This window comes from Thalassophryne amazonica, chromosome 10 (assembly GCF_902500255.1).
Source record: "Thalassophryne amazonica chromosome 10, fThaAma1.1, whole genome shotgun sequence".
Taxonomy (NCBI): Eukaryota; Metazoa; Chordata; class Actinopteri; order Batrachoidiformes; family Batrachoididae; genus Thalassophryne; species Thalassophryne amazonica.
This window is the reverse complement of record NC_047112.1, coordinates 105530362-105556469: the sequence shown is the minus strand read 5'-3', so window position 1 is coordinate 105556469 and position 26108 is coordinate 105530362. Positions and strand designations below refer to the sequence as shown.

The 26108-nt window shown below is 45.0% G+C and overlaps 1 protein-coding gene across 1 annotated transcript in view; it reads right to left on the bottom strand.

The window, feature by feature from the left end:
- The window catches only part of sned1 (sushi, nidogen and EGF-like domains 1), a 289365-nt gene that overhangs the window by 126235 nt on the left and 137022 nt on the right, over positions 1-26108 (bottom strand). Inside the window, exons 16-20 of the mRNA XM_034179234.1 lie at positions 9907-10026; positions 9434-9550; positions 2552-2695; positions 1966-2139; positions 1707-1820 (exon numbers count right to left, since the gene is read on the bottom strand). Coding sequence (XP_034035125.1) covers positions 1707-1820; positions 1966-2139; positions 2552-2695; positions 9434-9550; positions 9907-10026 — 669 coding nt within the window. The remainder of the gene's footprint in view (positions 1-1706; positions 1821-1965; positions 2140-2551; positions 2696-9433; positions 9551-9906; positions 10027-26108) is intronic.

The window sequence follows — 26108 nt, the reverse complement described above, 5'->3', positions numbered from 1 at the left end:
GCAGACCGGGGTGGTGGTCCCTCTGTTTAAGAAGGGGGACCGGAGGGTGTGTTCCAACTATAGGGGGATCACACTCCTCAGCCTCCCCGGTAAGGTCTATTCCAGAGTACTGGACAGGAGTTTTCGACCGATGGTTGAACCTCGGATGCAGGAGGAGCAGTGTGGCTTTCGTCCTGGTCGCAGCACAATGGACCAGCTCTACACGCTCCATCGGGTGCTCGAGGGTTCATGGGAGTTTGCCCAACCAGTCCACATGTGTTTTGTGGATCTGGAGAAGGCATTCGACCGTGTCCCTCGGCGCACCCTGTGGGGAGTGCTCCGGGAGTACGGGGTCCTTTGCTAAGGGCTATCCGGTCCCTGTACAACCACAGCAGGAGCTTGGTTCGCATTGCCAGTAGTAAGTCAAACCTGTTTCCAGTGCACGTTGGCCTCCGCCAGGGCTGCCCTTTGTCACCGGTTCTGTTCATTATTTTTATGGACAGAATTTCTAGGCGCAGCCAGGGTGTAGAGGGGGTCTGGTTTGGGAACCACAGAATCTCGTCTCTGCTGTTTGCGGACGATGTGGTTCTGTTGGCTTCGTCAAATCAGGACCTTCAGCGTGCACTGGGGCGGTTTGCAGCCGAGTGTGAAGCGTCCGGGATGAAAATCAGCACCTCCAAATCCGAGGCCATGGTTCTCGACCGGAAAAAGGTGCTTTGCCCTCTTCAGGTCGGTGGAGTGTCCTTGCCTCAAGTGGAGGAGTTTAAGTATCTCGGGTCTTGTTCATGAATGAGGGACGGATGGAGCGTGAGATCGACAGACGGATCGGTGCAGCATCTGCAGTGATGCGGTCGCTGTATCGGACCGTCGTGGTGAAGAGAGAGCTGAGTAGGGGGGCAAAGCTCTCGATTTACCGATCGATCTACGTTCCGATCCTCACCTATGGTCATGAGATTTGGCTCATGACCGAAAGAACGAGATCGCGAGTACAAGCGGCCGAGATGAGTTTCCTCCGCAGGGTGGCTGGGCGCTCCCTTAGAGATAGGGTGAGGAGCTCGGTCACTCAGGAGGAGCTCGGAGTCGAGCCGCTGCTCCTCCACGTCGAAAGGAGTCAGTTGAGGTGGCTCGGGCATCTTTTCCGGATGCCCCCTGGACGCCTCGCTGGAGAGGTGTTCCGGGCACATCCCACTGGGAGGAGGCCCCGGGGAAGACCCAGGACACGCTGGAGGGACTACATCTCTCGGCTGGCTTGGGAACACCTTGGGGTTCCCCCGGAGGAGCTGGAGGAGGTGTGTGTGGATCGGGAGGTCTGGGCGGCTTTGCTTGAGCTGCTGCCCCCGCGACCCGACTCCGGATAAAGCGGAAGAAAATGGATGGATGGATAATTATTGCACGCTTTCTGTAAATATTAGAAACTTCATTTCACTTCTCAAATATCAGTGTGTTCATCTGCTATATGATATATTTAACTGAAATTTCTGATCCAGACAACCAATGATTTATAAAGGAAAATCATGAAAATTATCAGGGGTGCCCAAACATTTTCATACAACTGTATATGTGATTTTAATAACGGACAAAATTCGTTGGTCCACCTGAATTCATTATATGTGAATTATACTGTACTCACTTCTGCTGTATACTGCATGAATGTAGATATTTACTAAAGATATCCAGGGTTCACAGCCTGTCATCTTATTTAGTGAGACCTGAGAGAATTGTTGTACCTGTTTGACAGCGGTTTCCAGTAAAGCCGTCGTCACATTCACACAGGAAGTATGCAACCTGGTCTCGACACGTACCCCCATTGAGACAAGGCTGTGACAGACACTCGTTGACCTCTGTAATGGCGGAAAATGACTTTTTTTTATAGCATATTATAAATTGAGTAGGATCAGTGTACTCAATTTGCATGTGTGTGTTTTCTCTGAGTGATAACATTTTGTTCTGTAACAGTGTGTTCCTGAGCTGGTGTGTGTTACAGACCTTCACAGACAGGCGGCTGGCTCCAGGCTCCCTGAATACCACAGATGCTCTGGGTGGCTCTGGGAACAGACGTGAAGCCTGAGTGGCAAATATAAAGAGCCACAGATCCCGATGTTGTCGAGGAGAACTGGACCTCTGCATGCTTCACTTGTGGAGGCGGCCCACAGCCCGTCTCTGAAATGAATACAAACTATTTTACACAAACAGTAATACAAGCTCACAAACACCAAGGTCTGCTGCTCCTTCAGCGCTGACTTACTGCAGAGGCGCATTCCATGCAGGTTTTCTGTTTTTGTTCTTCTAAAATTACCTCCCGGCATGCCAGTGGAGTTTATCGACATGAGTCATCAGGTTTAATAAAGTTTTTATTCCGTTGATGCAGGCTTCCAATATCTATGTTGAAATGTGTTCCTCCTGTGTGGCAACACCGCTCAGATTATCTCCTCTAACAGATGAATGGCCCACAGCTCTCCCCTCAGCAGGAGATCCCCTGCTCCTGAGCCATCTGGACTACAATCCCCATTGCAGAATCCTCAGTAGTGAGGTGTGATTTGGGCTTCACTATGTGGTGACACAGTCTGCTCACCTGCTGAGGTATGTGTTGAACTCCTGTTTATCTCGCAGTGTCTGCCGCTGAAGGCCTCCGTGCATTCACATTTATACTTTCCGATGTAGTGAAAACACGTCCCTCCGTTCAGACAGGGGCTGGAGGCACAGGGGTCAGGTTTCCCTGGAGAAACAACACACACTGAGCATTACATTTCATAGGGTATTTGTTTCAGTTACATGAGGCTTTGGCAACACAAACTTGATCCATGAACTCACAAAATAGGTGGGACAGGAAGCGTGGTGATGCAGTGAGTTCTTGCGGCTGCTGTGGCCATTGGTCAGTCAGTGTGGAGCTCATCATCACACAGAAAAATCTGTAAAGCCTTGGTCCCACCAAATAAAGCCATGAATAATGAGCCACGTATGGATTTGCCAGTGATTATCGAATAGTGATCCACGTATAAATCTATCACGTATCCCCAATGAAGAACATTCTATGTGCCTCTAAGTACCTCGCATGTGCCAGGTATCAGCCTCCAATGAGCCACGATTGATCTGTCATTTTAACCCTGTCCAGCCTCGAATGTCTTGTGTCGCCATATGATCCATGTAGCACCATGTAACGTGATGTTGGTGCACATTTAGGCATGGGTTTGGTCCAAACCTCCAGTCTTCCCACATTTGGTCCCTTTAAAATGTGGGTTTTCAATTCACAGCATCCATTCAAGATGATGTCACATTTTTTAAATGCACTCTGAAAAAAAGACACTCCTGTACAGTCCAACCTGTGTGCGTATCCGTGTGTCAGACTGCAGTTCCAGAGTCATTAAATGCAGCAGTTGTGTGTATTCACCCAGCTCTCTGTGACCAAAAAAAAAAAGACACCACAATGAGAGGCCGCTTTAATTATATATGTCCGCAACTGTGTGGCTCACTTCTCAGAAAAAAAAAAAAAAAAAACACAACACAAAACACATCCATAACCAGACCCGCTAGAACCAAACCATGGGTTCCTGGACAGTTGCCTCTGTACTTCTTCTCGTTGGCTTTATTGCTTCTGCTGCTTACAGTCATTTTGACACTGTTGATCCAACTTTTAACTTTGTGTTCATCCATTATTGTCTGCAAAATCGCTCTTTTGCAGGCTCGGCCGCTTGCATTCTGCATAAATGCTAGTCTTGGGTGCAAATCATTGCGTCAGTGCCCACAGAGTGCGCCTCATCTGATCCATTATAACAAGATGTTAAATCTATCAGAAACATACTTTTACAGCTGCTTATAAAGAAGGAATGAACATGAAACTGTTTTACCAAGCAATTAAAACATTACGAATAATTATCTTTTAGGCTGTTCCAAATATGTTCTCCACCTCAGTGCATGAGCCAGAGAGAGAGGAAAAAAGCTCAGAATGAAACGGTCCTCTGTGATTCCAGAAGTGATTTGCGGTGTTTTCAGCATCCAAACTGACAGAAAATGATTAATCCACTGTTAGATAAAATGTACTGTACAAACACTGAATTGACAACTGTGTGGCATGCTCCTGTGTCATCCACTACAAAATAATTATTTTATATACAGTGTCCGGTGCACAAACCAGGTGGGATTTTAGTGTACGAGAGGGCTGTTCAAAATAGCCTGTCCCAACTCACCTGTCCTGTCCTCGTAGCCGCCAGGTGCTCAGATAATGGGCTTTTAACAGCCTTGTGCTCACTACAAACCTGCTTCAAAAATCCTTGTTTGTCCTCGTAGTACCTCGTCTAAAAACTGCCCCACGCTGTTGTTAAAGTTTGAACTTCTTGAAATTAGCGCCACACTCATAGATGAGCCTCATTAGCTGAATATTCTGCCTCTCAGAGCCACCATTCTCCCACGATTGTTAAGTAACTGGACTCATACCAAAAAACAAAAACATGCTCATTATTCGGTGGAACCAGGGCTTAATGTCACACCTGCACAGCACAATTCTTGCAACTTTTCTTCCTCTTCAAGGGTACTCAGTCTTCCAGTTCACACGGGAGCTCATTTGTCTGTTCACTGAATCACACACTATTAGCTGACCACAGTCCCTTATTCCAGTGCCAGAAAGTCAAGCTCCCATCCTCGTCTTCTCTCGTCTCGTCTCCATTTTTGCCTAACTGTTGCTGACTGTTGTACTCTCCTCATGTTTCCTGAGCAGTCATTGGACACAGTTTGCTGATATATTTATGAACTGTATTTTGACTTGGTGCATCTTTTCCTGGATTGCCTAATTCTCATTCCCATATGAACATTTCTGTCATGCGAACTGCTTTCAGTGGGCCTCATGTATCAACGTGCGTACGGCGATATTTGAGCGTATATGGGGTGTACGCCAAAACGGCTGCGCTACTTGGCATTTATCAATGTGGTCGTTGGCATACGCTGCGCTGAAAATATACACCAGGTTGAGAGGTGGTGTAAATTATACACCAAAATGAACCAGCACTGGAATTCACATAAAAATGTAAATGATCAACATGATAAACAGTGCCATTATACAAATCAATGCATATGTTAAATAAATAACACTTTCCTGATTATACTACATAATAATCAATACAAATTGTTGGTCTCAAGCACGATCCGTGGCCACAGCGCTGACTGCAAAGAAAGTGCTGCTCGCCTTTTTCTCCAGAGCCTGGAGCCAGAGCAGCGCTGAGCTTAACTTCATGTGGTGTGATCGTTTTAGACTATGAAATTGATAATTACAACTGTAGTGTTGTCATTCCCTTCACCCGTGCTACAATCAGGTTTTGTCGTCTCCATTCGTTTGTCACTATAAAATAAATAAAGAAATACATTTAAAAAATAAAGAAATCTGACAAATTAGGCGTGTCTTATTAATTGGGGCGAGCAAATATCCACATGTCAAGAATTATTGACATGTGAAAAGAGAATACAGTGGTCCCTCGCTATAACGCGGTTCACCTTTCACGGCCTCGCAGTCTCGCGGAGTATTTAGTCCAATTTTGCATGCCCTTTTTTTTTTTTTTTACAGTGTTCTGTGTTCTGCGTGTCTGTTTATAAGAATCTTCTCGCCCAGAAGAAAAAAGAGCGCCAACAACTACTCATAACTGTGTTTGTCACTCGGAAACACACCTGCAGCCAGGTGTGAGTGGAAAAAGGCGCGGCGTCAGGACGCAGAGGCGCGATCTGTGAAATACTGGTCAGTCACTATTAATAATTTCTTATGTGTCCAACCTCGTACATTGATCATTAAAATTAAATTCGTTAGTTCTAAAACCCATCATAATTATTTATAGGAAAACATTCTATTTTTATTTCTCAAACAAATGTTTGGGCCTGAAAACAGTTTGGTCTTATTTTTCTACTAAGGTTTGAACTTTGAGAGTGTTTACACACGAGAGAAAAGTGAGAAAAGTGTATAAAGTGGTTTTACAGCTTTGAAACGTCTATAATAATTGTAAAAAGTAACGCTGACTACGTTGCGGTTTCGCGTATTATGGGCTATTTTTAGAACGTAACTCCCGTGATAAACGAGGGACCACTGTAACACTTTTTTGATTATACTACAAAACAATTAATTCAACGGCCGCTTTTGACGCTCTATTGGCACACGTCGTGATTGGTGGAGTTCTTTTTCTTTGCCGTCTTCCTGGCTTCCATGTCGTAAAATGAGGGTGTGTCTGAAGCGGAGTCTGAATATTTATGGGTGTGTTTATTATAATTACGATTGTTTTCACCTGCCGCATTTATCAAGGTCACGTCAGGCGTACGCCGGAAATTGGCAGGTGCGCACTGCTTGATACATGTCACGGCAACTTTGGTGTACTTCAAATTTACACCGTAAATTTACGCCACAAGTGCGCAACTTTGATACATGAGGCCCAGTGTGTGTACCCTGACCTTTTACCTTTTTATGTGGATTACTCATTTGACATTACTCCAAGTGTGCTGTGTTTAGTTGGACTGCTCTCCTTTTGCCAAAAGATGATCTGTTCAACTGTTGTAGGTAAGTACTTACTATTACCTACCTGTGTGGTTCTCTGCTCTGGGGCAAGCAGTTCTATTAAGCACATCTCAGTTTCAGTCTGTTTTCAGAACAGTTTATATTATGTATGGTTGAGATCGATATCCATTTGATTGTGTGACATGGCTGGTTAGTATATTAGTAGTAGGTTATTTCAGTCACCTCAAAGGTCAGCTGTGCTTGATGAAAATTCAAGTAACAAAATGCTCAAGTTGATACAAAATATTTGCAGACTTCTCAAATAAATATTTCACTACCTTGGATGAAACTTTCACAACAAAATAAGTGAAAGTTGGCTAGAAATTTCACAGAAAAAAATGGAAAAAAAAATGGAACTGGCCCATAACATTAACATGACCTCAAATGAAAAAGTGTGACTGAAATTTTTGCGTAAATTGCACATTCCTGTACGCTGCAGTCATAACAAACCGGAAAAGTGATGTAAAGATGAACTAAAACCACATCTGGAAATTCACTCAGGTGTACAAGTATTTGGACAAAGATATAATTTTATTTTTTTTGGCATCTATACACCATCACAGTGGAGTTAAAATTAAATGATCACAATGTGATTGCAGTGTAGACTTTCAACATTAACTCAAGGGATCTCAGAAAATGATCACATTTAGGAATGAAAGCAATTTGTATTAACTTGTATTAAGCAATTTGTATTATAGTGCTTCCAATTTCAGAGACCATAAGTAACTGAACAAACTAAAACTATGGATTATTTTGTAATACAAATCACCACTTTTACAGCCACTTTTCTTTACACAAGTCAGTGGATGGATATACAAAGTCATGGAATATGTCTTGGACTTCATTTAAATCAGTCATTCAGAAATAGAACAGTATGGTAATGTATGATAAATCTGTTCGGAGTAGACAGTTTTCTTAAAAAGAAGACATGAAATTTCAGCTAGTTGTGCAGAAGGCACATGGGCAGGTGTGCAAATCATTTCTCATGAAGAAAGTGATGAAAACATTGTAGGAAAAGCGCTTCCCTCTGTATTTTCTGTTGCGCATCTTTTACAGTACATCTGGAAAATATTCACAATGCTTCACCTTTTTCACGTTTTGTCGCTTCACTTTATTCCAGTATGGAGCAAATTTATTTTTTCTCCTCAAACTTCTACTCACAACACCCCATAATGACAACATACAAAAACTTTTATATATATATATTTTTTTGCATATTTATTAAAAAATAAAATCAATGAAGGAATCACATATACATAAGTATTCACAACCTTTGCTCAATACTTTGTTGATGCACCTTTGGAAGCAATTACAGCCTCAGGTCTTCCTGAATATGATGCCACAAGCTTGGTGCACCTATCACTGGCCAGTTTTGCCCATTCCTCTTTGCAGCACCTCTCAAGCTCCATCAGGTTGGATGGGGAGTGTTGGTGCACAGCCATTTTCAGATCTCTCCAGAGATGTTCAATCGGATTCGGGTCTGGGCTCTGGCTGGCCTGCTCAAGGACATTCACAGAGTTGTCCTGAAGCCACTCCTTTGATATCTTGGCTGTGTGCTTAGGGTCATCCAGGATGTTTCTGTACATGGCTGCATTAATCTTTCCCTCAATCCTGACTAGTCTCCCAGTTCCTGCCACTGAAAAACATCCCCAGAGCATGATGCTGCCACCACCATTCTTCACTGTAGGGATGGTACCTGGTTTCCTCCAAACATGATGCCTGGCATTCATGTCAAAAAGTTCAATCTCTGTCTCATCAGACCAGAGAATTTTATTTCTCATGGTCTGAGAGTCCGTCAGGTGCCTTTTGGCAAACTCCAGGTGGGCTGCCATGTCCCTTTTATTAAGGAGTGGCTTCTGTCTGGCCACTATCATACAGGCGTGATTGGTAGATTGCTGCAGAGATGGTTGTCCTTCTCCAAGGTTCTCCACAAAGGAATGCTGGAGCTCTGACGGAGTCACCATCAGGTTCTTGGTCACCTCCCTGACTAAGGTTCTTCTCCCCTGACTGCTCAGTTTAGATGGGTGGCCAGCTCTAGGAAGAGTCTTGGTAGATCCAAACTTCTTCCATTTATGGATGATGGAGGCCACTGTGCTCAGTGGGACCTTCAAACCAGCGGAAATGTTTCTGTCCCCTCCCCTTCTCAGAGGTCTACAGACAATTCCTTTGACTTCATGCTTGGTTTGTGCGCTGACATGCACTGTCAACTGTGGGACCTTATATGTAGACAGGTGTGTGTGCTTTTCCAAATCATGCCCAATCAACTGAATTTACCCCAGGCAGACTCCAATTAAGTTGCAGATGATCAGTGGAAACAGGAGGCAACTGAGCTTCATGGCAAAGGTTGTGTGATTTCATAGTTTTTTCATTTTTAATAAATTTGCAAAAATAAAAAAAAAAAAAAAAAAAACTTTTTCATATTGTCATTACGGGGTATGGTGTGTAGAATGTTGAGAAAAAAAATGTATTTCATACATTTTGGAATAAGACTGTAACATTAAAAAAGTGTGGAATCAGTGAAGCACTATGAATACTTTCTGGATGGACTGTATTACTAGTATGCAAGTGCGCCAGTTATGTGCATGCCTGAATATGCATGCCTTGACCCTACATTTCATACGTTTTTTTTTTTGTGTGAAAATCCTTCTCTGTTGCACTCCACCATGAAGCTGTGACTGGTAATGCCAGTGCCTGTGCATGAATCACAGCTCCAAAAACACAGTGGTGGTTACTTTCTACCAAAGCTAACCACCACTGTAAGAAACACAGCAGTAAAATTTCCAACAGCTGCACTAATATTTACAGATATAATCTGAGGTGATGCTGTCTGATGACTGACCTGAACCTCTTATACTGAAAGGTAAAACCCGAAGCCTTGCTTCATTCACACATACATGCTTCAAGTGCTGAGAATGTTTAGGTTGCACTCACCCACTTCACAGTGTTTTCCAGTGAATCTGTACGGACATGCACAGCGGTAGCCCCCTGACTCCTCCTTACAGGAGCCTCCATTACGGCAGGGACCAGAAGCACAGGTATTGAGTCTTACTGAAAGGGGACAGGGAGGAGGGCATTTGTGAAGCAGGACCCACTCTAGCCCACAAGCACATAAAATACAGCACTTTGAAAAACCTTTAGGCATACAGACATTTTGATCAAAAACTAGCATTTATTTTACTTATTTTTTCTTTATCATTGAAACAAGAGAAAATCTCATTTGAACTGTGTAAACATTCTCAAACAAAAATTAAATATGGAAGCTTGCTGACTACATCAAAGTCATGACTACACAGTACATAACAACACAAAGACAGTTGTCACTGATTTCATTTTCTTATACACTATATTTTTATCACAGAATTTATGAATATTTATGTGAAGGTACTGTGTTTGAATTCTGTTACCTTTTTCACAGTGCTTGCCCCAGTATCCGTATTTGCATTCACAAGAGTAGCCTCCATCCTGCTCGTCGCAGTAGCCTCCATTCAGACATGGAGAGGAGTCGCAAACCGATTGGGGCTGTACTGAAAAACACACCAAAACTTGACTGTGTTCTACTAGAAAGGATAATCCTGTCAAAATGTATCCAAACACTTGATCCAAATTTTGAAAACTGCAAATTATGTGGGAATAAACAAAGTGGATACAAGTGTACAGGAGATCAGTGTTGTTGTCAGTACCATCTGAGCCAACCCAAGTCATGAATGAGACCAGACTATATCAAGACTGAGACAATACCAAGACTCTGGCTTTGTTCAGACTGCCAGTACAAATCAGATTTATTTCATATCTGATTCAAATCTGATCTCACTGATTAACTGAGTACATTATACATAGCAAGTGCTCATATCTGATCTGTGCTTCCATGTAACAATCCTTTTTTGCCTCTTACCCACATCAGTTTCTATAGTAATGTAGTCACACACATGAACACGGTTACTGCTGTCCAGTGTCATTCTGATCACTTTTTCCAAACACTGCACTAAACTCACCCAGAGGTCTAACCAAGAAGATCTGGATCCGAAAAATAATCTTAGCTGCTGGTGAGTTAATATGTATTTAGATATTTATATTACTAAGTTTATATATTACAAAACGTTCAACAGGAGGTACTTTCAGAGTGATGCTGCTCTTGGGTGATGACCATGTACATACAAAAAGTGATTGCCCCCTAACTTACATCAAGAGCATGGTCACAGAAGACACAGATTGTGGAATAAAAGGCACTAATGACCTGGAAGTGTGCAGTGCGCGTGTGTGCGTGGTGCACGTGCGCTCCATGCACGTGTGGGGCTGCAAATATCACTCAGCCGCATGTCTGTGTGTGTATGTGTATGCATAATGTTGCATGAGCCAGTAAGTACGCGCGCGCCACTGGACAGCTTCGCTGAAAGTTTGCTGGCAGTGGGCCATGCTGTCTGTCCCCTGTGTCAGACGGAGACTTTCCAGTGAACTTTATTTTCTTTTTTGCTCAGTTCAGGAGCACAATGCAACTCTGGACACTGCAATGGTTGGATTATCACATGGGATTTATTTTTTATTTTGGGTGAGAGGATTTTAACCACAGGCTGCGGCCCCGGCTCCACGACCACATCTGCACTGTGAAACACTCCTGGGCTGTTGTTGGAGGTGAGATTCATGTTTATTAATACTGTCACAGCCTGACACAACAGTTCCACGTCATATCTCCTACAGAGTTAGAAGCTGATCATATATTACAGTGTGAGATCCATTCAGCTCCAAGCCTGATGCATGCATTGACGCATTACTGCGCACCACAGAGAGGTGTTCAAAATGTCAAATGTTACAAAATCTTTTGGGCCGCATGTTTTTCTTGTTCCACTAATAAAATAAAAGATCTGTGCCTAATTTTATGTGTAATCGGACACTGTTTAGGGGTCCCCCATAAAGCAACAATTTTCCCCAAACAAGCAATGTAGTCATCCAGTAATTCCAGTAATGTTCTCCTCTGGGTGACCAATCAATCACTACTTTTTGTGATTATAAGCCATCACATGTACCTGTAAAAGAAAAAATAATGGCATCAGAGTCTTCTCCCGTTAGGGTGATGTTGCCTTGCCAGTGGAGGGAGAGGAAAATGTGTCACTCTGGGGGACCTCTAAATCTTATCTGACTGAGTTCAAATTTGGTCTGCACCTATAAAACCCCAAGTGGAACAAAAACATGTGGCCCGAAGTCTCTCACAACTTTTATTTTTTCACTATATAACATGAACAGCCCTACTGCCCTTGTTATATACAATTATGAAGGGGACAATAGTTCAAATTAATTACATTGCCCATGGGAAGGAATGGGCAAATATCTGTACTGTAAGGTTTACTGTGCCTGTTCAGATTTGCGGCGGCGTGTGCACAGTAGCGCACAGTGCTTTCAGTTTGATAGCCGCTGTTCACATTCACTGTACATGATAATAATTCATAATTACTATCATAATGAAGCATGCTACATACATCTCAACAGTTCCTTTGCACTCCGGGGTGGTGAACATTATTATACGTGGCACATGCAGGTCATACCGGCAGGCTTTGCTGTGCTAGATCCATCTCGAGGTTCCCTCATATGCCCTCAAATCGTTTCGGATCCTGATTTTCCACCATCAGAATATGTAAATTGTGGTCAGATGGTCCTCAGATTGCACATGGACCACCGCTGTATAGGTGTGCCATCTCAACGGCTCCCGGAGGGTTTTGAGCATGTGCATCGCAAGCCGATTTTGACCAACTTGTGTGGACTTCTGCAGATGGCTGTCCGAACGTTTTGGAACTGAAACCCGACACTTTTTGCATGTGCGCCGATTCGTCATCCTGACACCATTCTGCGTGATTCTGGCTATGTGTGACAGGGGTATAAGAGTTTAAATGAACCTTTATTTAACACTCCTTTTACATACTTTACTGTATTTGATCATAATACAATTTTGAGTGACAAATTTTTCACCTAGAAACCATCATTTAGAACAAAATGTATCAAATAATTATTCACAGCAAAACAGTTTACTTTTCTTTTTTGAAACAATAAATTAAATGGGTGATTTACTAAACGTTTGTGTTGTGAAGGTGTAGTGACACGGACCCACAACAGGGGGCGCAAATGAACGGTCAATAGATGAGCCAAAATTAACAATTTAATGTTGTGAAGGAGCACATCGAACATACAGACAATCTCAGAATATGATTACAGTCAATCCACAAAGGTGACATGTGGGCAGGCTCGAGGATAGAAGACGTCTGTCCTGAGAAGAGCCGGAACCACACGATTTCCGCCGCCACCGAACCCGGTGAATACTGGAGCCGCCAAGTCCCGAATTCCCAGGTGATCACCGTCCCCGACTGTCGGATCTGGTACTGCTGGCGAGAACAAAGACAGTCAAGTGTGGGTGTGTGTACACCCCGTAACAACAACGATGGGAATGCCACCTCCACCTCTCACTCAATATGTTGCAGAGTACCGCAGTGATTCCTCAGAGGAAAAGAGTGCCGTCCAGCACTCTCTCAGCTTCCACCAACAGAGGTACCGGTACTCCTGCAAACACTCACAATATACAAATTATATTGTACCACACAAACGGCTGAGGATATTACCTCCAATGAAGTACGATATCTCGGCAACGAGGTGGAGATGACGTCTGGTCTTTATGGAGTGAGATGATGTTGAGTAGATGGGTGACAGCTGTCAAGAGATAATGAGTGACAGCTGTCACCCCCGGCTGTGTCCGTGGCGGCAGCGCCCTCTCGTGCCTGAAGCCCGCACTTCAGGCAGGGCGCCCACTGGTGGTGGGCCAGCAATACCTCCTCTTCTGGCGGCCCACACACAACAGGATCCCCCCCTCAACGGGCGCCAGGAGGCGTTCGGGTGACGGTGGTAGAAGTCGGCCAGGAGGGCCGGATCCAGGATGAAGCTCCTCTTCACCCAGGAGCGTTCTTCAGGTCCATACCCCTCCCAGTCCACCAAGTACTGGAACCCCTGGCCCATCCGACGGACGTCCAGGAGCCGGCGCACCATCCAAGCCGGCTCCCCGTCGATGATCCGAGCAGGAGGCGGCGCCGGTCCGGGAGCACAGAGGGGTGAGGTGTGGTGAGGTTTGATTCGTGACACGTGAAAAACCGGATGGATCCGCAGTGAAGCCGGGAGTTGGAGCTTCACTGCGGCAGGACTGAGGACTTTGAGGATCTTGAATGGTCCGATATATCTGTCCTGAAGTTTCGGGGAGTCCACCTGGAGGGGGATGTCCTTCGTGGAAAGCCACACCTCCTGCCCGGGCTGGTAAGCAGGGGCCGGGGATCGCCGGAGGTCTGCATGGGTCTTCGCCCTCGTCCGGGCCTTCAACAAGGCAGAACGGGCGGAGCGCCACACCCGACGGCACTTCCGCAGGTGGGCCTGGACCGAGGGCACACCGACCTCTCCCTCCACCACGGGAAACAACGGGGGCTGATACCCCAAACACACCTCAAATGGGGAGAGGCCAGTGGCAGAGGACACCTGGCTGTTATGCGCATACTCGATCCAGGCCAGATGTTTACTCCAGGCCGTCGGGTGTGCGGATGTCACACAGCGTAGAGCTTGCTCCAATTCCTGATTGGCCCGTTCTGCCTGTCCATTGGTCTGCGGATGATACCCGGACGAGAAGCTCACAGTAGCCCCCAGTTCCCGGCAGAAGCTCCTCCAGACGTGTGAGGAGAACTGGGGACCACGATATGAGACGATGTCGGTGGGTATCCCATGCAGACGGACGACGTGGTGGACCAGGAGGTCTGCTGTCTCCTGGGCTGTTGGGACCTTTTATGGTCTGCCTTGCCCCTGGCACAGGTGGTGCAGGCCTGGATGTACTCCCGAACGTCGGCCTCCATAGACGCCCACCAGAAGCGCTGCCGGACAACTGCCACGGTCCTTCGCACCCCCGGATGACAGGAGAGCTTGGAACCATGACAGAAGTCCAAGACTGCAGCTCTGGCCTCTGGTGGGACGTACAACCGGTTCTTCGGACCTGTTCCTGGGTCCGGGCTCCGTGCCAGGGCCTCCCGGACGATCTTCTCCACGTCCCAGGTGAGGGTGGCCACGATAGTGGACTCAGGCAGGATGGGCTCCGGTGGATCCGACAGTGCAGTTTTGACCTCCTCTTCGTGTACCCGGGACAAGGCATCCGACCTCTGGTTCTTGGTCCCGGGGCGATAGGTGATCCGGAAGTCAAAACGCCCGAAGAACAGTGACCAGCGGGCTTGCCTGGGGTTCAGCCGCTTGGCGGTCCTGATATACTCCAGGTTCCGATGGTCAGTGAAAACCGTGAACGGCACAGACGCTCCCTCCAACAGGTGTCTCCACTCCTCAAGAGCCTCTTTCACCGCAAGGAGTTCTCGATTGCCGATGTCATAGTTCCGTTCAGCCGGTGTCAACCTGCGTGAAAAGTAGGCACACGGGTGAAGAACCTTATCAGTCTCTCCGCTCTGGGATAGCACAGCTCCTATCCCTGAGTCAGAGGCGTCCACTTCAACCACGAACTGGCGGCTAGGGTCGGGCTGCACCAAAACTGGCGCAGTAGAGAACTGTCGTTTCAACTCCTTGAACGCGGCTTCGCACCGATCCGACCAGGTGAAGGGGACTTTTGGAGAGGTCAGGGCTGTCAGGGGGCTAACTACCTGACTGTAGCCCTTAATAAACCTCCTATAGAAATTAGCGAAGCCGAGGAACTGTTGCAGCTTCCTACGGCTTGTTGGTTGGGGCCAATCTCTCACCGCCGCAACCTTGGCTGGATCAGGGGCGACAGAGTTAGAGGAGATGATAAACCCCAGGAAGGACAAAGACGTGCGGTGAAACTCGCACTTCTCGCCCTTCACAAACAGTTGGTTCTCTAACAACCGCTGCAGGACCTGACGTACATGCTGGACATGGGTCTCAGGATCCGGAGAAAAGATGAGAATATCGTCCAGATATACGAAGACGAATCGGTGCAGGAAGTCCCGCAAGACGTCGTTAACCAAGGCTTGGAACGTCGCGGGGGCGTTGGTGAGGCCGAACGGCATGACCAGGTACTCAAAGTGACCTAACGGGGTGTTAAATGCCGTCTTCCATTCGTCTCCCTTCCGGATCAGAACCAGGTGATACGCATTTCTAAGATCCAGCTTAGTAAAGATTTTGGCTCCATGCAGGGGGGTGAACACGGAATCCAACAATGGCAACGGGTATCGGTTGCGAACCGTAATCTCATTCAGCCCCCTGTAATCAATGCATGGACGGAGTCCGCCATCTTTCTTGCCCACAAAAAAGAAACCTGCCCCCATCGGGGAGGTGGAGTTCCGGATCAGCCCGGCAGCTAATGAGTCCTGGATGTACGTCTCCATTGATTCGCGCTCAGGTCGTGAGAGGTTGTACAGCCTGCTGGACGGGAACTCAGTGCCTGGAACCAAATCAATGGCACATCATACGGACAGTGCGGGGAAGGGTGAGTGCCAGATCCTTGCTGAAGACGTCAGCAAGATCGTGGTACTCAACCGGCACTGCCGTCAGATTGGGAGGGACTTTGACCTCCTCCTTAGCCTGTAAACCGGGAGGAACCGAGGATCCTAAACACACCCGATGGCAGGTTTCGCTCCACTGAACCACCACCCCAGACGGCCAATCAATCCGGGGATTGTGCTTCAACATCCATGGGAAGCCCAAAATCACGCGGGAGGTAGAAGGAGTTACAAAAAACTCAATCTCCTCCCGATGGTTTCCAGACACCACCAGAGTTACTGGTTGTGTCTTGTGTGTGATTAAAGGGAGGAGGGTGCCATCTAGTGCCCGCAACTGCAATAGCGAAGGAAGCGCCACCAGAGGGAGCCCTACCTCCCTTGCCCATCTGCTGTCTAGCAAATTCCCTTCTGACCCCGTGTCCACCAGTGCTGGGGCTTGAAGGGTTAAATCCCCGCTCAGGATTGTAACTGGGAGTCGTGTGGCAATCTGTGTGTCTCACGTGAATGTTTTGACCCCCCCTTAGCCCAGTCTCTGAGGGCGGTTGTTGTTGTGGCCGTTTGGGGCAGTTTTTCTGTGTGTGCTCCTTTGAGCTGCAGAGAAAACACTCCCCGCGGATCAGCCTCCTCATTTTGGCCCTGTGCGTTTCATATCCTGCACAGGGTCGGCAGGAGGAGGAGCTGCAGCAGCGCCCTGAGCGCTCGCCGCCACCTGCGCGAAGAGAGCCTCCACCCTGCGGTTCAGGAGGATGTTTTGCTCGGTCATTTGATCCAACTGAGCCATAAAGGCGGTGAGAATGTGCTGCAGTTCACCAATCACGCCTCCTGCAGACGCCTGCGCTCCCTGCTCTCCCATTGGTCGTTCAACAGCCGGGTGACGCCCCTCGGAGTCCATGACGCTGGCCGAGATATCCTGTTGTGAAAGTGTAGTGACACGGACCCACAACAGGGGGCGCAAATGAACGGTCAATAGATGAGCCAAAAATTAACAATTTAATGTTGTGAAGGAGCACAACGAACATATAGACAATCTCAGAATATGATTACAGTCAATCCACAAAGGTGACGTGTGGGCAGGCTCGAGGATAGAAGACGTCTGTCCTGAGAAGAGCCGGAACCACACGATTTCCGCCGCCACCGAACCTGGTGAATACTGGAGCCGCCAAGTCCCGAATTCCCAGGTGATCACCGTCCCCGACTGTCGGATCTGGTACTGCTGGCGAGAACAAAGACAGTCAAGTGTGGGTGTGTGTACACCCCGTAACAACAACGGTGGGAATGCCACCTCCACCTCTCATTCAATATGTTGCAGAGTACCGCAGTGATTCCTCAGAGGAAAAGAGTGCCGTCCAACACTCTCTCAGCTTCCACCGACAGAGGTACCGGTACTCCTGCAAACACTCACAATATACAAATTATATTGTACCACACAAACGGCTGAGGATATTACCTCCAATGAAGTACGATATCTCGGCAACGAGGTGGAGATGACGTCTGGTCTTTATGGAGTGAGATGATGTTGAGTAGATGGGTGACAGCTGTCAAGAGATAATGAGTGACAGCTGTCACCCCCAGCTGTGTCCGTGGCGGCAGCGCCCTCTCGTGCCTGAAGCCCGCACTTCAGGCAGGGCGCCCACTGGTGGTGGGCCAGCAGTACCTCCTCTTCTGGCGGCCCACACACAACAGTTTGTGTGTAAAAATTTGAGCAAATGCCATTGCACTCACAAATACACCTGCATGATGATTTACTAAGATAATACATTGAGGACTGCATCTTTCAAATGTGCCAAATACCACATATTGTCCGTTTTGCACGTTTGCCTTTCTACATATGCAATTTGGAGTTTGTTCATGCGAGTGCAGAAAATTCTGGGAGGGAACATGCAAACAGTTGAGGTTTGCACATGCAACATAATTTATCAAGGTCAAAAGGAAATTTAGTGGGTGCTGTTTGTGTCTGTATTTTGCAAGCAAGCATACTCATGGTCATAGTCTTACAATCATTCAAGCAAAAAAACATCACCTTGTTTTCTCACCTCCTTCATATTTAAATATTTTTTCAAATGTCGACCTCTTTCATCCTGCTGCCGCTGTCACACTGCAGGGAGTCACAATATTTTAAGGAATAAGCTAATGAGCATTTTCATTCTCTACAAGGTCCCACCATTCCTTTATCCCAATTTCAACAAACTCTTTGAAAATGAAAAGGATAATCAGCTGGTGTTCATTTTACTGTTGCTGGCAGAGAGCATCCAGCATCTGAGGTGGATATCACTGAATTACAGGCAGGAAAATATGTTTCATGCATCATGAATGGTTTATAGGTTCCACTGTTGAGAGGTCTGATGAAGACAGCAATGTGCTCATCAACTTCATGAAGCAGTGAAAGACTGGACCTATCTCATGGCCTACTTCTAGTTATCAAAATGCCTGCTGGGTGCCATTCCAGAACACAATATGTGTTGCATTTACATCTGAACTCTAAGGATAAAGGGCAAGGTTTTATGACCTTGCTCTTCATGACACAACACTCATTTGGACTATGAACTCATATGTTTTACCAATATAGTACTCAGTTCTCCATACTATTACCTCCGCTTTTCCCCTGTTTGTCTGTTTGTGAACAGCATGGAGCCCACAATTTTTCATACATCGTTTTGAAATTTTCACAGACTATTCATATCCTGATAGGCAAAAACTGAATTATTTTCAAGGCCATAGGGTTTTGAGGTTTTAAATGTTATTGTGGTTCATGTTAGTTTAACAGTGTTGTTAGTGTTATTGATTTAGGGTTTTTTTTTTTTAGCTCAGTTGGTTTAGTCAGTTTAGTTAAGTGTCATGTTGCCGGTACCATGAGTGAAATGTGTACTGTGTTTAATGTCTTTCACCACTGTCTCTCTGCCTAAAAATAGAAGCATCTGCTTGTGGCAGAATGCAGAAAAGACAAGAACCTCTCCGTGCGTGTGTGTATATCTTCGATCATGGACAAACTGAGGACAGCTGACATTTGGCATTACCATTACCATGAGTGAAAAAGTATTGCTTTCGATGTCTTCCGCCACCTCTGTTTGTAAATGTGTAAAAATTAAAGCATATGCTTGCAGCAGCCACCATCTCTGTTTGTGTGTATGTATAAATTAAAAGCACCTGCTTCCAGCAAAATGTAGGAAAAAACAAAAAGCTCTGCAGGTGTGTGACTGGGAACAGTGGACATTTGCTGCGCATTATGCTTCTGTATTTTGATAGTTTGAAAAACTATGGATATTTGCTAACGCTGCTAATTACATTCTGGAATAATATGCCATTCCAGCAGGGGGTGGTAAATCATCTTTATATTGCAAGAAAGTGAAAACACTTATCTCCAGTGTGGTCCATTTAAAAATCAAATGACAAAATAGAAGTACTGTAGTAATAATAATAATAATAATAATACTGATAATGATAATAATAATAGTGTGTATATGATAACAAGAACCTAAACAATTTATAAATACATGAAGACAATAAATTAACATTTTAAAAAATAACATAATTAACAGGAAATAAACGGGTTGAGTTTCTCTTCTAAACATTGTTGAGGTCTAAGGTTCTAAAAACATTCTGGACTCACACGCCATTCTAACTCATTATACCAGCTTTGCTTAATTTATTACCACCCTTGAAAAATGTCAGCTACTTATTTTATAAACACTACCCAATCTAAAGCCTGTGCCTCCCCACAGGCAACGAGCTAGTTTAATGTATATTAATCAAATGTTCCCTAATCACTGCCATATTTGACAGTGAGGTTGCAGACTGGCACTCACTATCACTGACAAATTTTCATCGGATATGACTGTGGTTTTTGTCTTTTTGAATTTAATACAAGCAATACAGCGGCGGCAAAGCTCACTTTATAGTAGATGAAGGCACAAACCGGAAATAGCACAAAAAATCTGCCCATTAGGGGAAAAAGCCACAAACTGGACAACACTGTCATAAAAAGCCACATACCAAAGGTAGATGAAGCCACAAACCGGAAATGACATTGGTGAGATGCTGAAGAGCTTTGCTTGTTCATGTCCGCAACAAATACATATTATTGAAAAGCCCATTTGGTGTACATTTTGCATTTTATCTCAATCAAAAGTGCCTCAATCACTGTCATTCTTCTGTTATGGATTTACCTACACCACCAAAATTGGATGGAGGTTTCAATTTTAAGCCCATTTGCTTATCTTCCAGTTATCAGTCGGAAACCAAATGCCAAAACGCAAGGACAAATTGTGCATAGCAAAGATTACCATTGAAAATTAGCAATTGAAAAAGGTGAAAAAAAAATGAAACCTGACAACATAACAAAAAACTTTGATTCACGTGCATGAACTAAAAACACTCCTGACAACCCACTTCTTGTGGAATTGGAAACTAGTGTTGGAGGAGGTTTGTGCTGTACGAGTGCGGTGCTCTAGTCACCAATTTAAGACTAGTTAGAGAATAGGTACTGTCCACTTTTGTCTGAGTTGGAGAAGGAATATATGTAAAAAATAGACATTCCATGTTTGACATTTGTGGTCACAAGACAAAAAAGGTCAACTTAAAAAAAAAAAAAAACATTCAACATGAAGGAGGTGAGAAAACAAGCTGATTTTTTTTTTTTTTTTTTTTTTTTGAGCAAATGTTTGTAAGATATGTACAATTATGTAGACAAATGTGTGCAGCCAGTACATTCTGAGTGCCGGTCCCAAGCACAGATAAATGAGGGTTTCGTCATGAAGGGCATCTGATGTAAAACAAGGCAACCCAACCATGCTGATGTTCTGTTAGACCTCAGTGTTGCTTTTGATACTGTTGACCATAAAATTTTATTACAGAGATTAGAGCATGCCATAGGTATTAAAGGCACTGCGCTGCGGTGGTTTTGAATCATATTTGTCTAATAGATTACAATTTGTTCATGTAAATGGGGAATCTCTTCACAGACTAAAGTTAATTATGGAGTTCCACAAGGTTCTGTGCTAGGACCAATTTTATTCACTTTATACATGCTTCCCTTAGGCAGTATTATGTAGACGGTATTGCTTAAATTTTCATGTTACGCAGATGATACCCAGCTTATCTATCCATGAAGCCAGAGGACACACACCAATTAGCTAAACTGCAGGATTGTCTTACAGACATAAAGACATGGATGACCTCTAATTTCCTGCTTTTAAACTCAGATAAAACTGAAGTTATTGTACTTGGCCCCACAAATCTTAGAAACATGGTGTCTAACAGATCCTTACTCTGGATGGCATTACCCTGACCTCTAGTAATACTGTGAGAAATCTTGGAGTCATTTTGATCAGGATATGTCATTCAAAGCGCATATTAAACAAATATGTAGGACTGCTTTTTGCATTTACGCAATATCTCTAAAATCAGAAAGGTCTTGTCTCAGAGTGATGCTGGAAAAACTAATTCATGCATTTATTTCCTCTAGGCTGGACTATTGTAATTCATTATTATCAGGTTGTCCTAAAGTTTCCTAAAAAGCCTTCAGTTAATTCAAAATGCTGCAGCTAGAGTACTGACGGGGACTAGAAGGAAAGAGCATATCTCACCCATATTGGCCTCTCTTCATTGCTTCCTGTTAATTCTAGAATAGAATTTCAAATTCTTCTTACTTATAAGGTTTTGAATAATCAGGTCCCATCTTATCTTAGGGACCTCGTAGTACCATATCACCCCAATAGAGCGGCTTCGCTCTCAGACTGCAGGCTTACTTGTAGTTCCTAGGGTTTGTAAGAGTAGAATGGGAGGCAGAGCTTTCAGCTTTCAGGCTCCTCTCCTGTGGAACCAGCTCCCAATTCAGATCAGGGAGACAGACACCCTCTCTACTTTTAAGATTAGGCTTAAAACTTTCCTTTTGCTAAAGCTTATAGTTAGGGCTGGATCAGGTGACCCTGAACCATCCCTTAGTTATGCTGCTATAGACGTAGACTGCTGGGGGTTCCCATGATGCACTGTTTCTTTCTCTTTTTGCTCTGTATGCACCACTCTGCATTTAATCATTAGTGATCGATCTCTGCTCCCCTCCACAGCATGTCTTTTTCCTGGTTCTCTCCCTCAGCCCCAACCAGTCCCAGCAGAAGACTGCCCCCTCCTGAGCCCGGTTCTGCTGGAGGTTTCTTCCTGTTAAAAGGGAGTTTTTCCTTCCCACTGTAGCCAATTGCTGCTCACAGGGGGTCGTTTTGACGGTTGGGGTTTTACATAATTATTGTATGGCCTTGCCTTGCAATATAAAGCGCCTTGGGGCAACTGTTTGTTGTGATTTGGCGCTATATAAAAAAATTGATTGAATTGATTGATGATGAGAAATTGAATTTCCATACCGGATCGGTTGAAACCCGACCAGCCAACACTGCTGTTGCCCATCAGGGTGCTGGTGGAAATTGGGCTACTGCTGGGTGAAGAAGAGGAGGAGGAAAACATGTCCACAGACAGTGGGAAAACAGGAAAAAGAACAGTGGAAGTGAGAGTGAGAATTTGAATGTTGGCAGTATGACTGGTAAAGGGAGAGCTGGCTGACATGACAGAGAGGAGAAAGGTCGACATTTTGTGTGTGCAAGAGACCAAGTGGAAGGGAAGTAGGAGCAGGAACATAGGCGGTGGGTTCAAGTTGTTGTATCATGGTGTGGATAGGAAGAGAAATGAGGCTGGGATCATTTTAAAGGAAGAGTATGTTAAGAGTGTGTTGGAGGTTAAGTGAGTGTCTGACAGAGTGGTGAGTGTGAAGTGGGAAATTGAAGGGATGATGATGAATATCATCAGTGCATATGCCCCACAGATAGGTTGTGAGATGAAGGAGAAAGAAGATTTCTGGAGTGTGTTAAATGAGGTGGTGGAGAGTGTACCATGAAAGAGTGGTGATAAGAGCAGACTTCAATGGGCATGTTGGCAAAGGGAACAGAGGTGATGAGGAAGTAAAGGACAGATGGTAGTTGATTTTGCAAAAAGGATGGAAGTGGTTGTAATGAATACCTACAGCACAGGGTGACGTATAAAAATGGAAGAAGGTGCACACAGGTGGACTACATTATTTGTAGGAGATGCAAGCTAAAAGAAATTAGGTGGAGGCAGGATGTGTAGGATGATGGTTTCTATGATGACTTTATAGGTAAAGAAGAGTTAGACAGTCAGAGCTCAACAAAGGATCAGATGGTGTAAGGTGAAGGAGAAAGACTGTTGTGTGAAATTCAGTGAGCAGGGGCCTTGTGTACAAAGCCGTGCGCACGCACAATCATGTGGCATAACGTCTCTCTCCACGCTCATGTTCAGATGTATCAAAAATGAAATGACAGTGGAAATGTGCGATTGTATGAAGCAAAAATCCTGGCTGGCGTACGCACGTTTCTACAGCTATTGTGCCACCTCCAACACGTACAGGTGATGCAGGGAACCACTAATAGTGTGAAAACAATAAGCCATCGGAGTGATGTGCACATCAGAGGTATGCCACACCCACATGTTTGCAATATATGGATGAATATAAAAGCATGCGCAAAGTGGCTGCATAGCGCTGTCAGAGGACCTTGTAACGGTGCAATCCGACATGAGTAAGTATTCAGGGAATGCAACGATTTACCTGCAAATGATAATAATTCACTCATCAGATGACATCAATTATCAAGGTCACTGCTACTGGAGTTGTGCGCAGAACCACGGCAGGCCCAGAGTGCAATACGGTGGGGAGCCAGGGGTTGTCAGGCGTATCAGTGTGAGCCAGTCAACCTTGCCATGCCGAGCCATGCCAGCTGTTGTGAAATAGTAAATGGTATACAGTGGTCCCTCGCTATATCGCGGTTCACCTTTCCCGGCCTCGCAGTTTCGCGGATTTTTTTTTGTGTGCAATTTTGCATGCTTCTTCTTTTTTTTTTAAACAGCGCATTGTGTTCTGTGTCCTCATCAGGTGGGCCGGTCGGCATCACCGCAATTGCTCTCACTGCCTCTGATGCGCTTACCAAATCTGCGGGCTCGGTAAACGCCGCCAAAATCTGGCAACAGGTGCAGAGACTACGCTCGCTGTTTTGATGCAGAGTGCTCCAGCAGCTCGCAAGGTTTAGAATTCTTGCGGAAAAATCCGCAGCGCTGCATGGTCTCGGTAACCGCAGCCGCAGAGCTCCGTGGCCACTGAGAGATCTTTTTAATGACTTGGCTTCTTTGCGGGTCCCGCATCCGTACTGCAACAGTAACACCGGAGGCAGTGAGCGAAAAAAGAGCACGTGCATTGTGTTCTGCGTGTGTTTGTTTATAAAGAATCTTCACGCCCAGAAGAAAAAAGAGCGCCAACAACTACCCATAACTGTGTTCTTCACTCGGAAAAAGACACTTGCACTGAGGTTTGACTCAGTGGAAAAGACGCGACAGTGGAGCGGTGCCAGGACACAGAGGTGCGGTCAGAGGAACTGTGAAATACTGGTCAGTCACTATTAATAATTTCTTATGTGTCCAACCTCGTAGGTTGATTGTTAAAATTAAATTCGTTAGTTCTAAAAGCCATCATAATTATTTATCGGAAAGCGTTCTATTTTTATTTGTCAAACAAATGTTTGGGCCTGAAAACAAGTTTCATTCTATAATACTTTTCTTATTTTTCTACTAAGGTTTGAACTTTGAGAGTGTTTACACAGGAGAGAAAAGTGAGAAAATGTTAATGCCTGTTTGAGAAAAGTGTATAAAGTGTGTAGTGAGGGGTTTTACAGCCTTAAAACATCTATAATAATTGTAAAAAATAACGCTGACTACTTCGTGGATTTCGCCTATCGCGGGCTATTTTTAGAACGTAACTCCCGCGATAAACAAGGGACCACTGCATAGCGCTTTCCTTCTGCATCAGACACTCAAAGTGCTTTACAATAATGCCTCACATGACCCTCACCCCGATGTGAGGGTGCTGCCATATAAGGCATACGAGGTGCTGACTACACACCGGGAGCAACTAGGGGATTAAGGACCTTGCCTTAGGGCCCTTAGTGATTTTCCTGTCAGGCTGGGATTTTAACCAAGGATCCTCTGGAGATCCCAACGCTTTAACCACTAGACCATCACCTCCCCTGTGTGAAACTCAATCACCCAAATGTTATCCAGGGACAACATTACACTGCATTTTGCAGTGAGAGCTTGTTTCTCTAATGTAATCGGAGCTATTGACTGCACACATATTGCTATAAAGTCATGATAAATTTGTTTTTGTTAATAGGAAACATTTTCATTCCATCAATGTTAAAATCATATGTGATGCGCAAATGTGCATCAGGCTAGAGGCTGGCAAGGCACGCGATGAAGGGCTGCATGGTGGTTAAATAGTTTATTCATCCAACTGTTACGAATGAAAACCCAGCGCAGGCACATTGGGCATGTGCGCATTCAAATATGTTTTATTATTCCTTTTTTTTTTTTTTTTGCTTGATGGTGAGCTGCAGAGCTTCTGAACAGACCTCCTGTGTTCAGTATTTGTCAATAAATGCATGTGTAAATTGTGAATGTCACACTGTCAGCGAAGGAGCGCCTCACCTTTTTAATGTCAGTGTGTGCACGCTGTTCTGCGTGTCAACCTCACACACACACTCCATAGCTCCCATGAACATTTTTCCAGTTTCTTGATTAATCCGTTTAACAACGTACCAAATAAACTCCCTGGAGATCTCCATGTGAGTTCCAGTCATCTATAGTATAATTTCTTTTCTGTGTTCATGTGTCTGATATGACGGCGTGGGAATCCCTGCTCAAAGGGCCTATTTACATGAAATAGCATATTTAAATGGGGTGTGGCAGGGAGGAGTTTGGTTACAACCTGAATTCCATGTTCAGCGGGATGTACAAGTGGAACGTGCATGGAATCTATGCCTACGCACACTTTGATACAAATGAATATTTTTCTGCTTACGCCAGTGTTTTAGTAGGAAAGCCACATGAAATTTGTACATGAGCCCCAGGTGAGAGAGGCACTGGATGAAGGGAGGGAAAGCAAATTGTTGGACAACGTGGAAAAGTACTGCAGATGTGGTGAGGGAGACACCTAGGAAGGTACTGGGTGTGACATCTTGACAGCGGAAGAAAGACAAGGAGACTTGGTGGTGGAACAAAGATGTCCATGAAAGATAATGAAAAAGAGG